This window comes from Limulus polyphemus, unplaced genomic scaffold (assembly GCF_000517525.1).
Source record: "Limulus polyphemus unplaced genomic scaffold, Limulus_polyphemus-2.1.2 Scaffold1577, whole genome shotgun sequence".
NCBI classification, from domain to species: Eukaryota; Metazoa; Arthropoda; class Merostomata; order Xiphosura; family Limulidae; genus Limulus; species Limulus polyphemus.
Window position 1 is genome coordinate 31902 of NW_013667187.1, and position 15243 is coordinate 47144.

A 15243-nucleotide genomic window follows, 5' to 3' on the forward strand; every position below is an offset into this window, starting at 1 on the left:
CACACACACATTACCATATTCTGTCACGTTGTCACCCTCTTTTATATACCAGACTACCCTATATCTAGTAAATACTAGAGCATTCGCCAAGGTACAGGATAGTTCTAGAAACGTGGCGTCACAGTAGTCAATATTATTTATAACCAATAGAAAGGCAAAATTTTAATCTATCAAACGACACATCATATTACTTTATTTTCTGTACAGAGCATTGTCTATTACATTGTTCAATTTCAAATTTGTTCTCACAGAAATTACATCGATGAGCTTAGCTGAATTTTTAAAGACTCTTATTACATAGTTAAAAACCAGAACAATTAAGAGAGCTATACGACATTATTTAATTTCTGTAGTGAATATCGGTGTATTGAAGACATATAATAATAATACTAGAAATAAACAATCTTACAACAGTAAAACATTGTTGTTAGTTAATTAGACACTCAATATTTTGCTTTATAGGTTCTTCAGGAGCATTCACTTAAACACAAACCATTTATTTCTAGCTATAGGACATTGTTTGTTTTTTAAGTGTTATTATTCTGTGTTATTAGATGCAATATTTAATTAAGTAAAAAATTATTTAGTGTAATAGTACCATTAGTATAAAAAGTAGGCTTAAGTTTCATCGACAAAAGAAAGAATGACCTAGGTAAGTACCATATTTCTCATTTTTCTTGTTTATTATTATTATTATAAAAGTTAATAAAATGTGAAAATTAGAAATTTATGTCAGATAATGAAATAAAAATATTAATATTAAAAATTCTTCCCGAGGTATGCTTGCAAGTAGCTTGTTCATTATGTAGTTCGATACAGTAACATGAGCTGCACATTGGCCGACTGATTTACAATTTGTGTGTTAGCCACCATTCAAGTCAATAAAACAAAATGATGTATAAAGATTTATAATGTTAGGAGCTTTAAGTTGTGTAGGATAAACAATTGTGATTTCCTGTTACAATATGCAGTCATTCTAGAAAGAAAAAGTTGTAATATAGATTTATTTCCTAATTTTATATGGTGGTTATGAGATTGGTCAAATCTACCAATCTCATATATTGTTTTGGTAGAGAAAAATAACAGATAAAAATAAAGTTTGTTTGAAACATGTAATATTTATTCAGGAGGTTTTAGAGATTATGCAAATGAAATTTGAAAGTTTTCAGATGAAGAAAATATTTCTAACCTAAATATGAAAATCACTTTGCACTCAGAGCGGTCAGCACTCTGACTCCATATATATATAAATAATATTTTAGTAAAAATACTTTATTAAAAATTCTGAGATTTTGATTACAAAAGACTTGTAATGTTTATTGAAAGCTTGCCAAATTTAATAAAGCTACATTAAGTACTTTGAGAGTTGTACTGTGTGTACCTTCATGGTTACATGGTGATTGCAAAATCATATAAAAGCCATGTTTTATCCTCCCCTATACTGGAACAGATGTCAGTGGTACTTTTGCTGGTTTCACTTATACCAAAACAGTTTCTTTGAACTCCATTTACCTTAACACTAAATTCATCATTGAACATGAAAATAAGAAGCAATTATCTTTTCTTAACTTTGACATTATTAGATCTGACACATCCCCTGAAATTTTGGCCCATGAATCCAAACAAAAATCAATATACTAAGAAATCTTATAAACACAACTCAAGAGTGCTCAACTGACTACATGGATGAAAAAATTTATCTTGTAAAGCATTCCATCATTCATCCAACAAATTTCCACTAATTACTGTCAAAAATTTTTACACAATCACCAGAACAAAAACCTCAAAACTCAACTGAAAAACAAAAGTGATACTAATAAACCAAACAACAACACAATATTACACTGCAGTTTCCATTCACCATGAAATCAATTCAAAAATAATTCACACTTGAAAAAATATTGCCATTAAACATAAAATTTCTGTCGATTTCCAATTCACTCAAACTCGGCCCTAAAATAAAATCATTACTAAATAAAAATTATGTAGAATCACACAATACCAAATCATTTTTAAAATAATGTACAATAACTGTCCAGAATTCTACATTAGAGAAACTGAAAGAAAATTAGAAACCAGAAACACTGAACACAATAAAAAACTCCCACGTTTACCACAACTGAAACTAAAAAAAAACATAATATATCTGTTCAAAATACTGTAATTTTGAACAAAACAACCCTACTCTAAACCTACCCCTTGGCATATCAAGCTACCTTTACTAAGCAATTTTCAGTCATGTGATCTCTATATTTCATACTTTATACCTGTGTCTATGTAAATTACTCATACCTGATGATAACAAAAGCTTGTCAAAACATAGTACATTTGTAATAAATTTTCTTTTACTACCCATTCTTTGTCCCCAAACTTTACCATCATGAATATTAGTCCTATTGGTTTTGTTGCTTTGCCAAATTGTACTGTCTAATCCCATATCATTAACTTTTTCCTTAGTCTTTCAAAAAAGTGTTTGAGATGGAATTTGTCTGCCATAATGTCCAGCTCAGTTGATGATTTCTTGTACTGAATGAAGGTCTCCTAGACAGGAAGGTGATGTGGCAGATGATAGGTACACTTAACCCTTTCTACACGGATCACGGGTCAAAGGCCATTTCATCGTGTTTGTTGACTCTCATTCAAAACTTTATTTAACTACTATTTTATGAATTTATGTCAATAAGTTTGGTATCAAACTGTAGATTATAATTAAAATTTTAGTGTTATACATTATTTAATTTCTTAATTTAAAAGTAATATATAAAAACAAACACCTAAACATCAACTCTTTTGAGTCACGTGGTTTGCTGAATATAGCACTGGTTCAAATTAGATGTTTCTGATGTCAAAATACAAAGTCTATAGTTTTGTACGAATTAGCAACTCAAATTACTGATATTGACAAGCTAGAATATAAAATAAGAACCTCCTATGTTTTCAATTTGTTGAGATATCCCTCATGTACCGATTCAAACAGTGACCCCCCCCCCACTAAACTTTTTCCATTTTTGGAAATTCTCTCTTACATACACTTAATTCTGTCTATGACATATGAATAACCAATTGAAAACTCAAAATGTCCCCCAGTGGATTTCTCAGCTATTTTATCATGATGTCATCTCGTTCTTTTGATACAAAACTTCAAGGTATTAAGTTGAGTCTTTAGTCTGCTCGAAATTTAATATTTTTTTAGACCCAAATACAACTTAGTTATTAAACTTGATAAATTATAGTGGAATTCTATGGTATCAATATAATAATTTATAATTTTTGGATACTTCAAATGTATATATATATAAAACCTTAAAAAATTATTTTCTTTCACATCCTTCACGTGCAAAATTTTAAAAGTTTAGCAACCTAAGCAGCAAACAAGTTCAAAAGCTGTAACTAGAAGAGATAATTGTTTGCTTTACTTCTTTATTTACTGTTCTGTGTTTTAAGGAAAATAAGTTTAAGAAGTTATATGTAAATAGTAATAACCTATATAGATATATAATGTATAATAATTGAAATGTGACTATATTTTACAAAATACTAGTCCACTAAAACAAAGCCAAGACAGGTCACAGTTTTATATTATTGGCAACGGTAATATGAGTGCACGGTGCCATGTCATTGTAACTTCTGTAATGTTAGCTGAGCATGGATGAAAGGTCAATATAATAAAAATAATAAATATATAACGTTATGAGATTTAAGCTATTTAGGGTAAACATTTGTGTTTTCATGTTATCATTTGTAGTCATTCTAGAAGGAAAAAAGCATAATTTATATTTATTTCCTAAAGTTTTTAACAATGGTTACGAGAATGGTCAAATTGAACAAATCTATACAGATACTTGTTGCTGAAAATAATATATAGCTTTTTTTCTTAAGAAACATTTGATATCTATCAGGACATTATAAAGATTTTGCATGTGAAATTTGAAAGTTTTTGATGCACAAAAGTATTTTTTATCTTAAAATGAAAATTACTTTGCATGTTGGATAGGCAACATGCAAAAAGAAAAACAGGCATCAGAAAAACATTGCTTAACAAACCTTAAGACTTAATAAGAAAAATGTCATAAACATACACTAATTTAAAAGTTACAGCATGTAAACTATAACAAGTACAAAATGGTTATGAGGTTGGTCCCAGGGACTGAGCCTGTACTCAAAGAGTTAATGTGCTATTTTTTTATGCATTTGACTTAAAGATTGTAATAGAATATTTAAAAGGAATGTCAAAAAAAAAAAGATTTGCAATCTAGTGGGATTTTTATCCCAAATATTTGGTCTAAAAATTATCCTGTTTACTCTCTCAACATGGGGTTGGTCAATTTGACTGACCAAGTGACCTCTCTGTACTCATTTAAAGTCTTTATACACTTAATACTTCTAACTTTCAATTTAGTGTGTATATCTTCACAAAATTTGGCAGTCTTTCAGTTAATATTACAAGTCTATTAACATACAAAAAATCATTTTTTAATGAACTATTTTTAATAAAATAAAATCAAAATTTATCTATGAATATATTGAATATTTGTTTTGAATAGTCTGTGTGCAAATTAATTTTCATGTTAAAATTAAAAATATTTTTCTTCATTTCAAAAATCTCAAATTTCCTTTGTGTAATCCCTAAAACCTCCTAAATGCATTTAAACGTTTTTTTTCAGTAAAACTTTATAGTTTAGGTGTTATTTTCTCTACCATACCTCATACCAAATTGGTCATTTGGACCGACCTCGTAACCACCAAAAAGAAAATGGAAATAAATCTAAATTACCTTTTTTCTTTCTAGAATGACTTCAAATTGTAACATGAAACTACGCTCGTTTATACTAAGTAGCTCTAAGTTTGTAACAGTATACAGCTACTTATAATTAAGTTTTATCGTTTTATTGCCCTTTGAACTGTGTCTAACTGCTATCTGTTCTATTATAAGTTGTAAATCACTCAGGGAACCTGCAGCTCATGTTACGCTAACAAATTACCCTACCCACAAGCTACTATAAGCTGCATGAGTGTGTGCCTCATGAAATATTTTTATAGTAATATTATTATTATTTATTTTACCTAATCTAATCTTAACAAACCTTGAAAGATCCCTATTTTTACATTTTAGTTACTTTTATAATTATACATAAAGAATAAACATGAAAAACTGGAAATAAAATACTTAACCAATCTTTATTTTTCTTACTGTCAGTTTTCAAAGAGAGTTAACCCTAATTTTTTTATACTAATGATAGTAATGCACTTAATAATTTTTATTTAATTAAATAATGCACCAAAGAATATTGACTAATAATATGCAAAAAGTAGACAAATCCCCTTACCTTCCAAAAATTTTCTGGCTTTCTAACTATGCGACATGAGTCGTTACAAATTCATCACCTTAATTGTTAACTTTCTCACGGGAATGATGTTGGTACTCTGATTGAAATTTACATCTAACTGTTCAAAACATAACATTGTACAAAACATCATTTGATAGATGAAAACCTTGATTTTCTATTGGTTATAGGTAATATATGATTAAATGTAAGAGAGAACTATCAACAAATCCTGAAAAAGAGGATGTGACAGGTGGGTGTGGTCTGATTTTCTATTTGATAGCTCTGTAACCAAACAAAATTAAAGACTACAAAACAATATGGTTTGTCGGAGCAATGATGATAGTGAGTAATTTACATTTAATTTCATACTCTTCCAAAGGGTAATGGATAAAATAGAGGAGAGAAGATGCCAAAAGAAAATGTGTCATGTATGTCACACTCAGGGAAATTCAGGATTTTTTTAAATATTGCCTTGTAGAATTAAGAACTTAAACTTATATACTATTAAAATATTTCACACTATTCTAATTGGTATAACATAAATAATAAAATATTATTAGTAGTTTAATAAAATTTTAAATGTAAGATGCTAAAACCTTGTGTCATGAGCAGTAAAGAATATCCATTAAACTGCAAAAATATTAAAACTATACATGTAGTTAGCATCTTTTTAAATAGATCTTAATAAAAAGTATAGTGCTATAGTATTTTTATAACCTATTAAAAATATGAACAATGAATTAAGAATTCATTTTCTTCTATACTGATAAATTTCAAATACATACCTTTTTGTTCACTCCAGATAGCTTACATATTCCCATATATTTCTTTTGATTTCCTGTTTCTACACAACTAACAAGGTCATCAGTTAGAAATCCTGAAGTAAGAGAAAAATACAGGTTACTCAAGTTATACATTTATTCGCTGTTTTAAAAACTTTTTTATATTTTAAAAATATTGTATTATAATTAACATTTTATTTATTTAATGTATTTCAAATAGATACTACTTCTAATATAACATATTGATTCTTCTAGTTTTAAAAAGAAAAATTTGACTTTTTTGCTCTTCCACAGAGGCTCCTATCTTCTACCACCTATAATCAAGTATATATTACCTGTGATAGAGCATCAGTAATACCTTACAGTTAATCTCTCTCACCAGCAGTTATGTAATATTATATTCTACTGAAATCCACATGGAACTGTTACCACGTTATAAATGGTTACTTTGTCCCAAAGTTCATCAGCGGTAGAAGGGATATATACAGTTTAAGAAACCATCTGTTGTACATACATTCTACTACTGCTACTAAAATGTTTACTTACAATATGATTCCTTACCTCCAATACAACTTTTAACTAGAATATTGTATGTTGCTATCATTTAGCCAATTTGTCCATGCAAACCTTTTTTGTATATTATATAGCTCACTTGCTTATGAAATGTTTTATGGTATTTAGAAGTTGGTTGGTAGTTAAAGTATTTTAGAAAAACTTGTTTAATTTCAATAAGTAATGCTGTTTCATACTAATAAGGTAATTTGTTTATAATTTTTTGTTACAAAGTAGCTATTTTCTTGGAGGAAGGCATTACAAAGTTGACATGTTTTATGGAATAGATTTTGTGTCAGTATGTTTAAGAAATGTTTTTTGGTATTATGTGGCTGGCTTTTCTTTATATAAACATGCATATACAGGGATCAAAATATTACATTCCCAAGGAATTTAACTTTACTTGAGGAATTTCATCTTTTTAGTTAGCTTTCCCACTCGGGAATGCATGGTTAATTTGTATTCCTTGAGTTATGACCAATGAGAGTGAACATACTGCATGGAGTTAATAATTAAAAAATTCATGAGGAAATGCAACCTTACGTGATGGACTGTAATATTCCTGATAACTTTCCCTTGAGTTAATGTAATTTTATTTCATTATATCTATCCCTGATACTTATTCCTTTTTTGGTAGTATGTAAGTAAGATGCTTAGGAAATACTAGCTGATGTTCAGCCACACAGGGAAGACATAAGGGGCTAGAACCCATGTGCATGTCTTTTAGCATCTATTTGTCTTCTTTGCTTTGTTTCTTCAGGAGATTTATTTGATTGTATCAATTGTTTTCCTTCTGCTTCAGTTATCTCCATTTTTGATAAGTTTTCTTGATTTTGTTGTGCTATTGATCTACCTTTTCTTTTTCTTGATAAAGGACATTTTATTTTTTTTTGCACTGTTTGTGAACTATTTTTATTTATATTCAGAATTTTAGTTTTGAATTTATTTCATATGTGGTGTTAGAAGTATTCAATTTAAATGAAAAGCTGAGGTGGTTTGATGCTGTAAACATGCCAACTTTTAATTCAAATGTTAACTAACATTTCAAACCCCTGATTTAACTTATAATGCTATTGAAAGAGCTTGCTGTAAATATGATCACATAAAAATCATATAAAATCCACCTCGATTTGGATTTAAATGCAAGACTCTCATATGAGAGTCGAGCGCTTTAACCACCAAGCCACTTTGACATCCAGTATTAGAAATCCAGTGTTAACAAATGTCAATTTAAAATATCATGGTAGTCATGTTTTTCAAAATATTGAAAGAGCTTGCTCTAAATGTAATCACTTATTTAAAATAAATTATAAAAAATCCTAACTGTACTAGTATTTGAACACAAGACTTCTGCTAGAGGTTTGGGCACTTTAACCACTGAAGCAGTTTGAGCATTACCAACAGATAGTGGATTTTTTTAGCTATATATAGCTTTTTGGTGCCAGATCACTAACTGATGCACTGCAAGGTCAAGGTACTCATGTCATGATCTTTCACAGGTACATTCAAAACTTAATTAAATAACTTTATTGTCAAAGTATGTCAACAAATTTTGTATCAAATTTATAAGTTAGATTTCAGTGTTATTTAAGGTTTAACTCTCTCAATATGGGCTCAGTCAATTTGACTGACCATGTGACCTCTTTGTAGTTGTTTAAAGTTTTTATAGACTTAATACTTCTAGCTTTCAGTATAGTGTGTATATCTTCACAAACTTTAGCAGTCTATCAGCTAATATTAAAAGTCTTTAACAAAAAAAGAATAATATTTGTTAGTGAAGTATTTTTTATAAAATAAAATACAGATTTATCCATGAATATATTGACTACTTGTTTTGAATAGTCTGTGAGCAAAGTAATTTTTATATTAAAATTAAAAATACTTTTCCTCATCTCAAAAATCTCATATTTCCTTTGTGTAATCCCTGAAACCTCCTAAAGGAATTTCAAACGTTTTTTTCTCAGTAAAACTTTATACTTTATCTGTTAGTTTCTCCACACTATCTCAAAATGGGATCGGTCAATTTGACCAACCTCTTAAACAAAAAAGAAATAAATCTAAACTAACTTTTTTTTTCTAGAATGACTTCAAATTGTAACATGTAACTACATTCATTAATCCTATGTTTATAACAGTATACAACTATTTATAATTAACTTTTACTGTTTTATTACCCTTTGAATGGTGTCTAACTACTATCTGCACCATTATAAGTTGTAAATCACTCAGAGAATGTGCAGTTCATGTTACACTAACAAATTACATTACCAACAAGCTACTACAAGCTGCTTTAGTGTGTGCCTCATGAAACATTTTTATTATAATATTATTATTATTTATTTTACATAATCTAATCTTAACAAACCTAAAAAACGTTTGAAATGCATTAAGGAGGTTTAAGGGATACACAAATGAAGTTTGACATTTTTAAAATGAGGAAAAGTATTTTTAATTTTAATATTAGAATTACTTTGCACATGGACTATTCAAAACAAATACTCAATATATTCTTGGACCAATCTTTATTTCATTAAATATACTTCATTAAAAAATGTGTTTTTTTGTATGTGAAAGACTTATGATATTAACCCACAGGACTGCCAAATTTTGTGAAGATATAAACAATATATTAAAAGTTAGAAGTATTAATTCTATAAAGACTTTAAACAAGTACAAAGAGGTCACATGGTCGGTGAAATTGACCAAGCCTGTGTTGAGAGAGTTAATATTGCTTACATATCCTCTGTCTGTTTTCAGAGAGGTCTCTGATATAAGGGAATGTGGCTGTATGTCTGTAATTTTCCTCCTCGTTTTTACTATTAAAGTTTACATTACTCATTTTCTTTTTTATTAAGCTTTCTGGGTATCCACTGTTAAGGAGGGTTTTAATGACACGTGTTTATTCTTAGCTTTTTCAGTACAAGTATTGTTCATTTTGAAAGCTAGGCATTCTATTTCACGGGTCATAACATTGTTGGGGTGATATGATATATAACTGAATTATTTAAGTATATTTGTGGGTATATGAGTTATGTGTCTTAATAATCATCACATCAAAGAGAGTTTTTTATCCATTTTTATTTCTATTATCAATCATATTACAGAATGTTGTCTGTTCAGGTGGTTTATGAATTCTTGAATCTTATCTGTAGTGTGTGGCCATATTATGAATGTATCATAAACATATGTCAACCAAATTTTGGGGCACAGTGTGGCTGTTTTAATTGTGTTAAACTCAAAATATTCCATGTAGAAGTTATTGAGTACTGGTGACAATGGTGAGTCCACAGCTAGGCATTCTTGCTGTTGGTAGTATTTGTCCTCATGTGTAAAGTAGGTTGCACTGATACAGAAGGTTAATGTTAGTACATAAGAACAAAATAATAATAATAATAGAAAAAAACAGCAATTAAATAACATATGAGAGACAAAAGAAAAGAATAGAGAGAGGAATGGTCAACCATGTTGACAAATATCACATGCCAAAAATATACATATAACAATGAGATTCATCACTTTATGGGTACAATACTTCAGTAACATGAAACAAAAGCTACACCTTGTTGATGATGATAAGGCAAATAAAGTCAAAAAGCTTTTAGCAATTAATGGCATTGTCTACAAAGAAAAGAGCAAACAAATTACATTTGCACAAAAGGTTTCAAACAAAAGTAACTTCATAAGAACAGATTAAAAAGAGGGTACAAATCCATGAAATATAGTGACAAACAGACTAACACTCAGGAAGAGCAATTACAGCTTAAAAACAAGGTAATAAACTTCCATGAAAGTAACAAGAGAAATTATGAGCATCAAAATAATGAAAGAGTCAAATAAAATAGAAACTATAGAACTGTTGTGACTGGCTTAGAAATTTTGGGAACATAATACTTCTTTATAATTCTCATAATCAGATTTATAAAATTGCACAGTTACGAGTGACTGAAGGTTTTATACTTGGGTGTTTGTGGAAGATCTCCATTTCTTGGTGAAACAGTGATTAAGTGTTAGTTAAACACAATAATAGAGGTAAAGAATCATATTAGACTTATAATTTTCTCTCATTTTTTTCATACTATTAATTATAAATGATAACTACAGCTTAATAATAATTAATTTACAATATTATAGTATAAAGAGAAAATAATAAACAAAAGTTTGATCATGACAATTCTGACTTATCGTTCACCATTGTTTCAATAAAAAAACATGCTTTATTAATTAATATGAAAGGTTTTTTAAAGTATAACATCAAACACATAACTTGATTTTTCCATATCTAGTATTACCACTGAAAAAGTAATATCTCCTAGTGATAAATTTTTCCACTTCTATGGGCAGTATATATCTCCCTGTATACCACTAACATACAAATTTGGAACCACCATAAAGAAAGGGTATTCTCCTCCAAAGTTTAGCAGTTTCAAGTTTTAGACAAGTAATAAAATATTAAAACATCTTTTTTTTTCATTACTGAGCATTAATAAATATAATAAAGAGAATTATTAATGAATTCTGAAAGAGAGGATGTGACAAGTAGGTGTGGCAAGAGGGGTCTGATTTTCTAATCGATAGCTCTGTAACCAAACAGAATTGAAGACTATAAAAATTATGGTTTGTCTGAGCAATGACGATTTTATAGAGAGTAATTTACGTTTAATTTTGTACTTTTTTGAGGGGTGGTAGATAAAATAGGGATGATGACACGCTTAGAGAAAATGTGTCATGTGTGTCACATTAAGGAAAATTCTGGTTTATTCTTAATATTGCCTTGTAGAATTAAGAACTGAAAACTTATATACTATTAAAATATGGATTATAAGCTAAGAAGTTATGCTATTCTAATTGGTATTACATAAACAAAAAATAGTATAATAAAATTTTGAATGTAGGACACTAAAATCTTGTGTCATGTACAATAAAGGATACCCGTGGTGATAGGGTTAAAAGAAAGTAAAAATGTCAAACTTTCGTAACTTGGAAAAAGTATATTTAAAAGCCACACATATATTACAATGAGTAATTAAGATAATAAATGTTATTAATTTATATTAAATTTTAAAACAGTCTTAAAGTTTCTATTTGAGATATATTTTCATGGTCTGATATTTAAAATGTTTTATATTTTTTTATTCTAAGCCAAAAAACCTGTTGAGTGAAGTAGTGCAACAATTTTGGGTAAAACTCCAACATGGGACTTTCCATCTGGATGTGTAATAAGAACATCAAGGTCACCACAGTTACTTTTTCCCCTTCTATACGAGCCACATGCTATACACTCCAATTCTGGTTGTACTAACCAGGCTGATTCTTGAACCTAAATTCCAAAATAGAGAACAAGTGAATAACTGTACTTACTACTAAACATTAAAACTGTATATTTGTCTTTTTTCTACTACAAATAAAACAATATATCAACAATAAACTTAACAGATTTACTTAAAAGATATAAAACTTCTGTATAAATGTACTTACAAATACAATAGAACAATAAAAACTTGATAGCTACCCTTAATAGAACTACCAAAATAGCTTTTAATTCTAGTAAAAATGACCTTTTAAGACTAAATAGTTTTTTAGTAAATTGGACATTCAACATTTCACTTTCATGAGTGTTCCACCCAAACACAAACTGTAACTGAAAGTACAAATATATTTCTTAAACCAATTAAAGTGTGCTGTCAGTTACAGTTTATGTTTTAGTGAAGCACCACTTAATAACAATAATAAAAAAATTATTCCAGTATGTTATACATAAGATAGAGTTTAATATTATTAACACAATAAAAAAACAAACATTATAGATTTTTGCAAAATTTTGAGAAATCACTTTTCATCAGAATTTACAGGTTTTATACACTATGGTAATCAAAGTGCTATTTAGCCTTCATATATACATATACCTTCAGGATAATAAGGGAACTGTTGGTCTATCTAGACTGTCCTATCCACTATAATAAAGTCTGAAATGAAAATGACATATGACAACCTTTCCATCTCAAGTATCATCTTAGTAGCCCTCCTCTGAACCCTTTCAAATATTTCAATGTCCTTTTGAAGGTAAGGAGCCCAAGACTGAACACAGTACTACAAATGTGGCCTAACCACTGACATATACAATGAAATTATAACTTCTTTAGACTTGTATTCAATATATCCACAGATACAACCTAAATGCCTTTTTGTCTTGTTACTAGCAACAGCGCATTGCATGGATGGCTTAAGAGACTGATCAACCAGAACAACAGAATCTTTTTCTTTCGTAACACTGTTAAGTTTAATCCCCCCAAAAATTATACACATAATTAAAATTGTGATATCACAGATATATTACTTTGCATTTACTATAATTAAAAGCCATCTGCCATACATTCATCCACCTCACCAAATAATCAAAATCCTTTTGTAAAGCAGCAGAATCCTCCTCACAGCAAGCAATACCCAAAAATTTAATATCATCAGCAAATTTATATAATTTATTGACCATTACTTCATCTATATCACTGATATAAATCAAAAAGAGCAAAGATCCTAACTCTGAGCCCAGAGATACCCCACTTGTGACATTAATCCAATTTGACTGAACTCTGTAACAGCCTTCTGCTTTCTTCCACTCAACCAGTTGTGTATTCAATGAACTAATCTATCCCCCACATCTACAGAGTTAACTTTTCAACAAGCCTTCTATAAGGCACCTTGTCAAATGCATCTTTAAAATACACACCTGTAGCTTCATCTACATAAGAAGTAGCTTCTTCAAAAGACGTCAAGAGATAAGTAAAATAAGATTTTGCTTTAAAGAAACCATGTTGACTATCTGACAAATTTTAAACCTTATTAAATGATTTTGCAAAGCATCTTTTATCAGACTTTCAAAAACTTTTCACACCACTGACATTAGACTAATAGGCTTATAATTACTGGGACAATTTTTATCATCTCCCTTGAAAATGGAGTAACATTAGTCAAATTCCAAAGTAGTAATAAGTGGGTTCACACATCCAATCCTAAACCTCCCTCATAACCTTTTGGTAAACACTATCTGGCCCAAGAGCTTTATCATTCTTTAAACTCCTCAATTTTTTCTTAAGAAGCTGAGAATTAATGTAATCACCTTGCTCAACCTTGTTGCAATCTAACAATGGTTCAGGTTGAGGATTGTTGCTTAAGTCTTCATTAGTAAAACTAAGGAAAAAAGTAATTTAATATCCCAGTTATCCCATAATAATCAGACACAGACCTTCCCGTATCATCCCTCAAAGGTCCTACTTCTATCCTAACATTTTGCTTACCATGAATGTACTTAAAGAAACACTAACTATAAATTTTTACATTTTTGACAAATCTATTTTCATAGTTTTTTATTATTTCCTGTTTGATTAACTCTTTTGACCTTCTATAATCCTCTACATCTCCCATCATTGCACTCAATTTAACCTTTTTAAATTTATGATGATTTTTATATAATTTTTATCCCTTATACCATATGTGTGCCAAATTGGTTTTTTACTTGCAGCCACATATTTTTTTCTATAATATTTTTCTTGAATATTAGAGAATTTATTTTTAGATTTTTTCCACATTTGATTGTATCACAGACTAATTCTTGTCCCATCCTTTCAAAATTCACTTCTTTGAAATTTGGAACCAAAATCTCATTTTTCCTCATCTCCATATGCAACAAAACATTAAACATAATTGAGAAATGATCACTTGCACCCAAATGTTCCCAATCTCCACCCTATCATTTCACATTTATTGTTAACTTCCAATATAGAAATGGTATTGTTCCTAGTACGTTTTATTACCAACAGGTTGAAGAAACTATCTTGAACAGTATTTATAAACCTGTCTCTCTCATGATTTGACACTTAACATTTCTCAGTTTATCAATAGTTGTAATTTATCATTACTACTAGAAACCTGTTTCTACTGAATCAATTTTACTAACTAGTAAAGCAAAAACTATACAGGTAGATTGACTAACACAGGAAAAAATTGTAAGACTTAGTTTTAATATAAAGAGTAAATCACTATGTATTTATGGATAGGACTGAGAAGTTATTTTTATTGCTTTCTTGGGCGAAGTAGAGGTTACTTGAAGAACTGAAAACTTGAAGTCTTACAAAGCCTTTACACATAAAAAAAACTTATTTCAACAATAAAAGTTTTTAACCCAAAACATTTGTAAGAGTAAAGTAATCAATTTATATCAGTTTCCATATTTTGCAATACCAGATTTTTCAGTTTTCAATACTGGGTCATTCAATTTGACTGACCACGTGAACTCTTTGTATTCATTTAAAGTCTTTATAGATTTGATACTACTAACTTTGAATATAGTGTGTATATCTTTATGAAATTTAAAAATCCTTCAGTAAACATAATAAGTCTTTTACATCCAAAAAACCATATTTTTTTTGTAAAGTAGTTTTAATAAATTGAAAAAAAAAAGATTTGTCTGTGAATATATTGAGTATTTCAACACTATTTGTTTTGAATAGTCCATGTGCAAAGTAATTTTTACATTAGGACTAAAAATACTTTTCTTCATCTCATTTGTGTAATCTCTAAAACCTCTA

General features: G+C 29.0%; 1 protein-coding gene across 2 annotated transcripts in view; it reads right to left on the bottom strand.

Annotated features, from left to right (window-relative positions):
- Positions 1 to 15243, bottom strand: part of LOC106464170 (DNA polymerase lambda-like) — a 69036-nt gene that overhangs the window by 6506 nt on the left and 47287 nt on the right. For both annotated transcript variants that reach the window (XM_013924291.2, XM_022391858.1), the window contains exons 6-7: positions 11810 to 11978; positions 6113 to 6204 (exon numbers count right to left, since the gene is read on the bottom strand). In XM_013924291.2, the coding sequence (XP_013779745.2) occupies positions 6113 to 6204; positions 11810 to 11978 (261 nt within the window). The remainder of the gene's footprint in view (positions 1 to 6112; positions 6205 to 11809; positions 11979 to 15243) is intronic.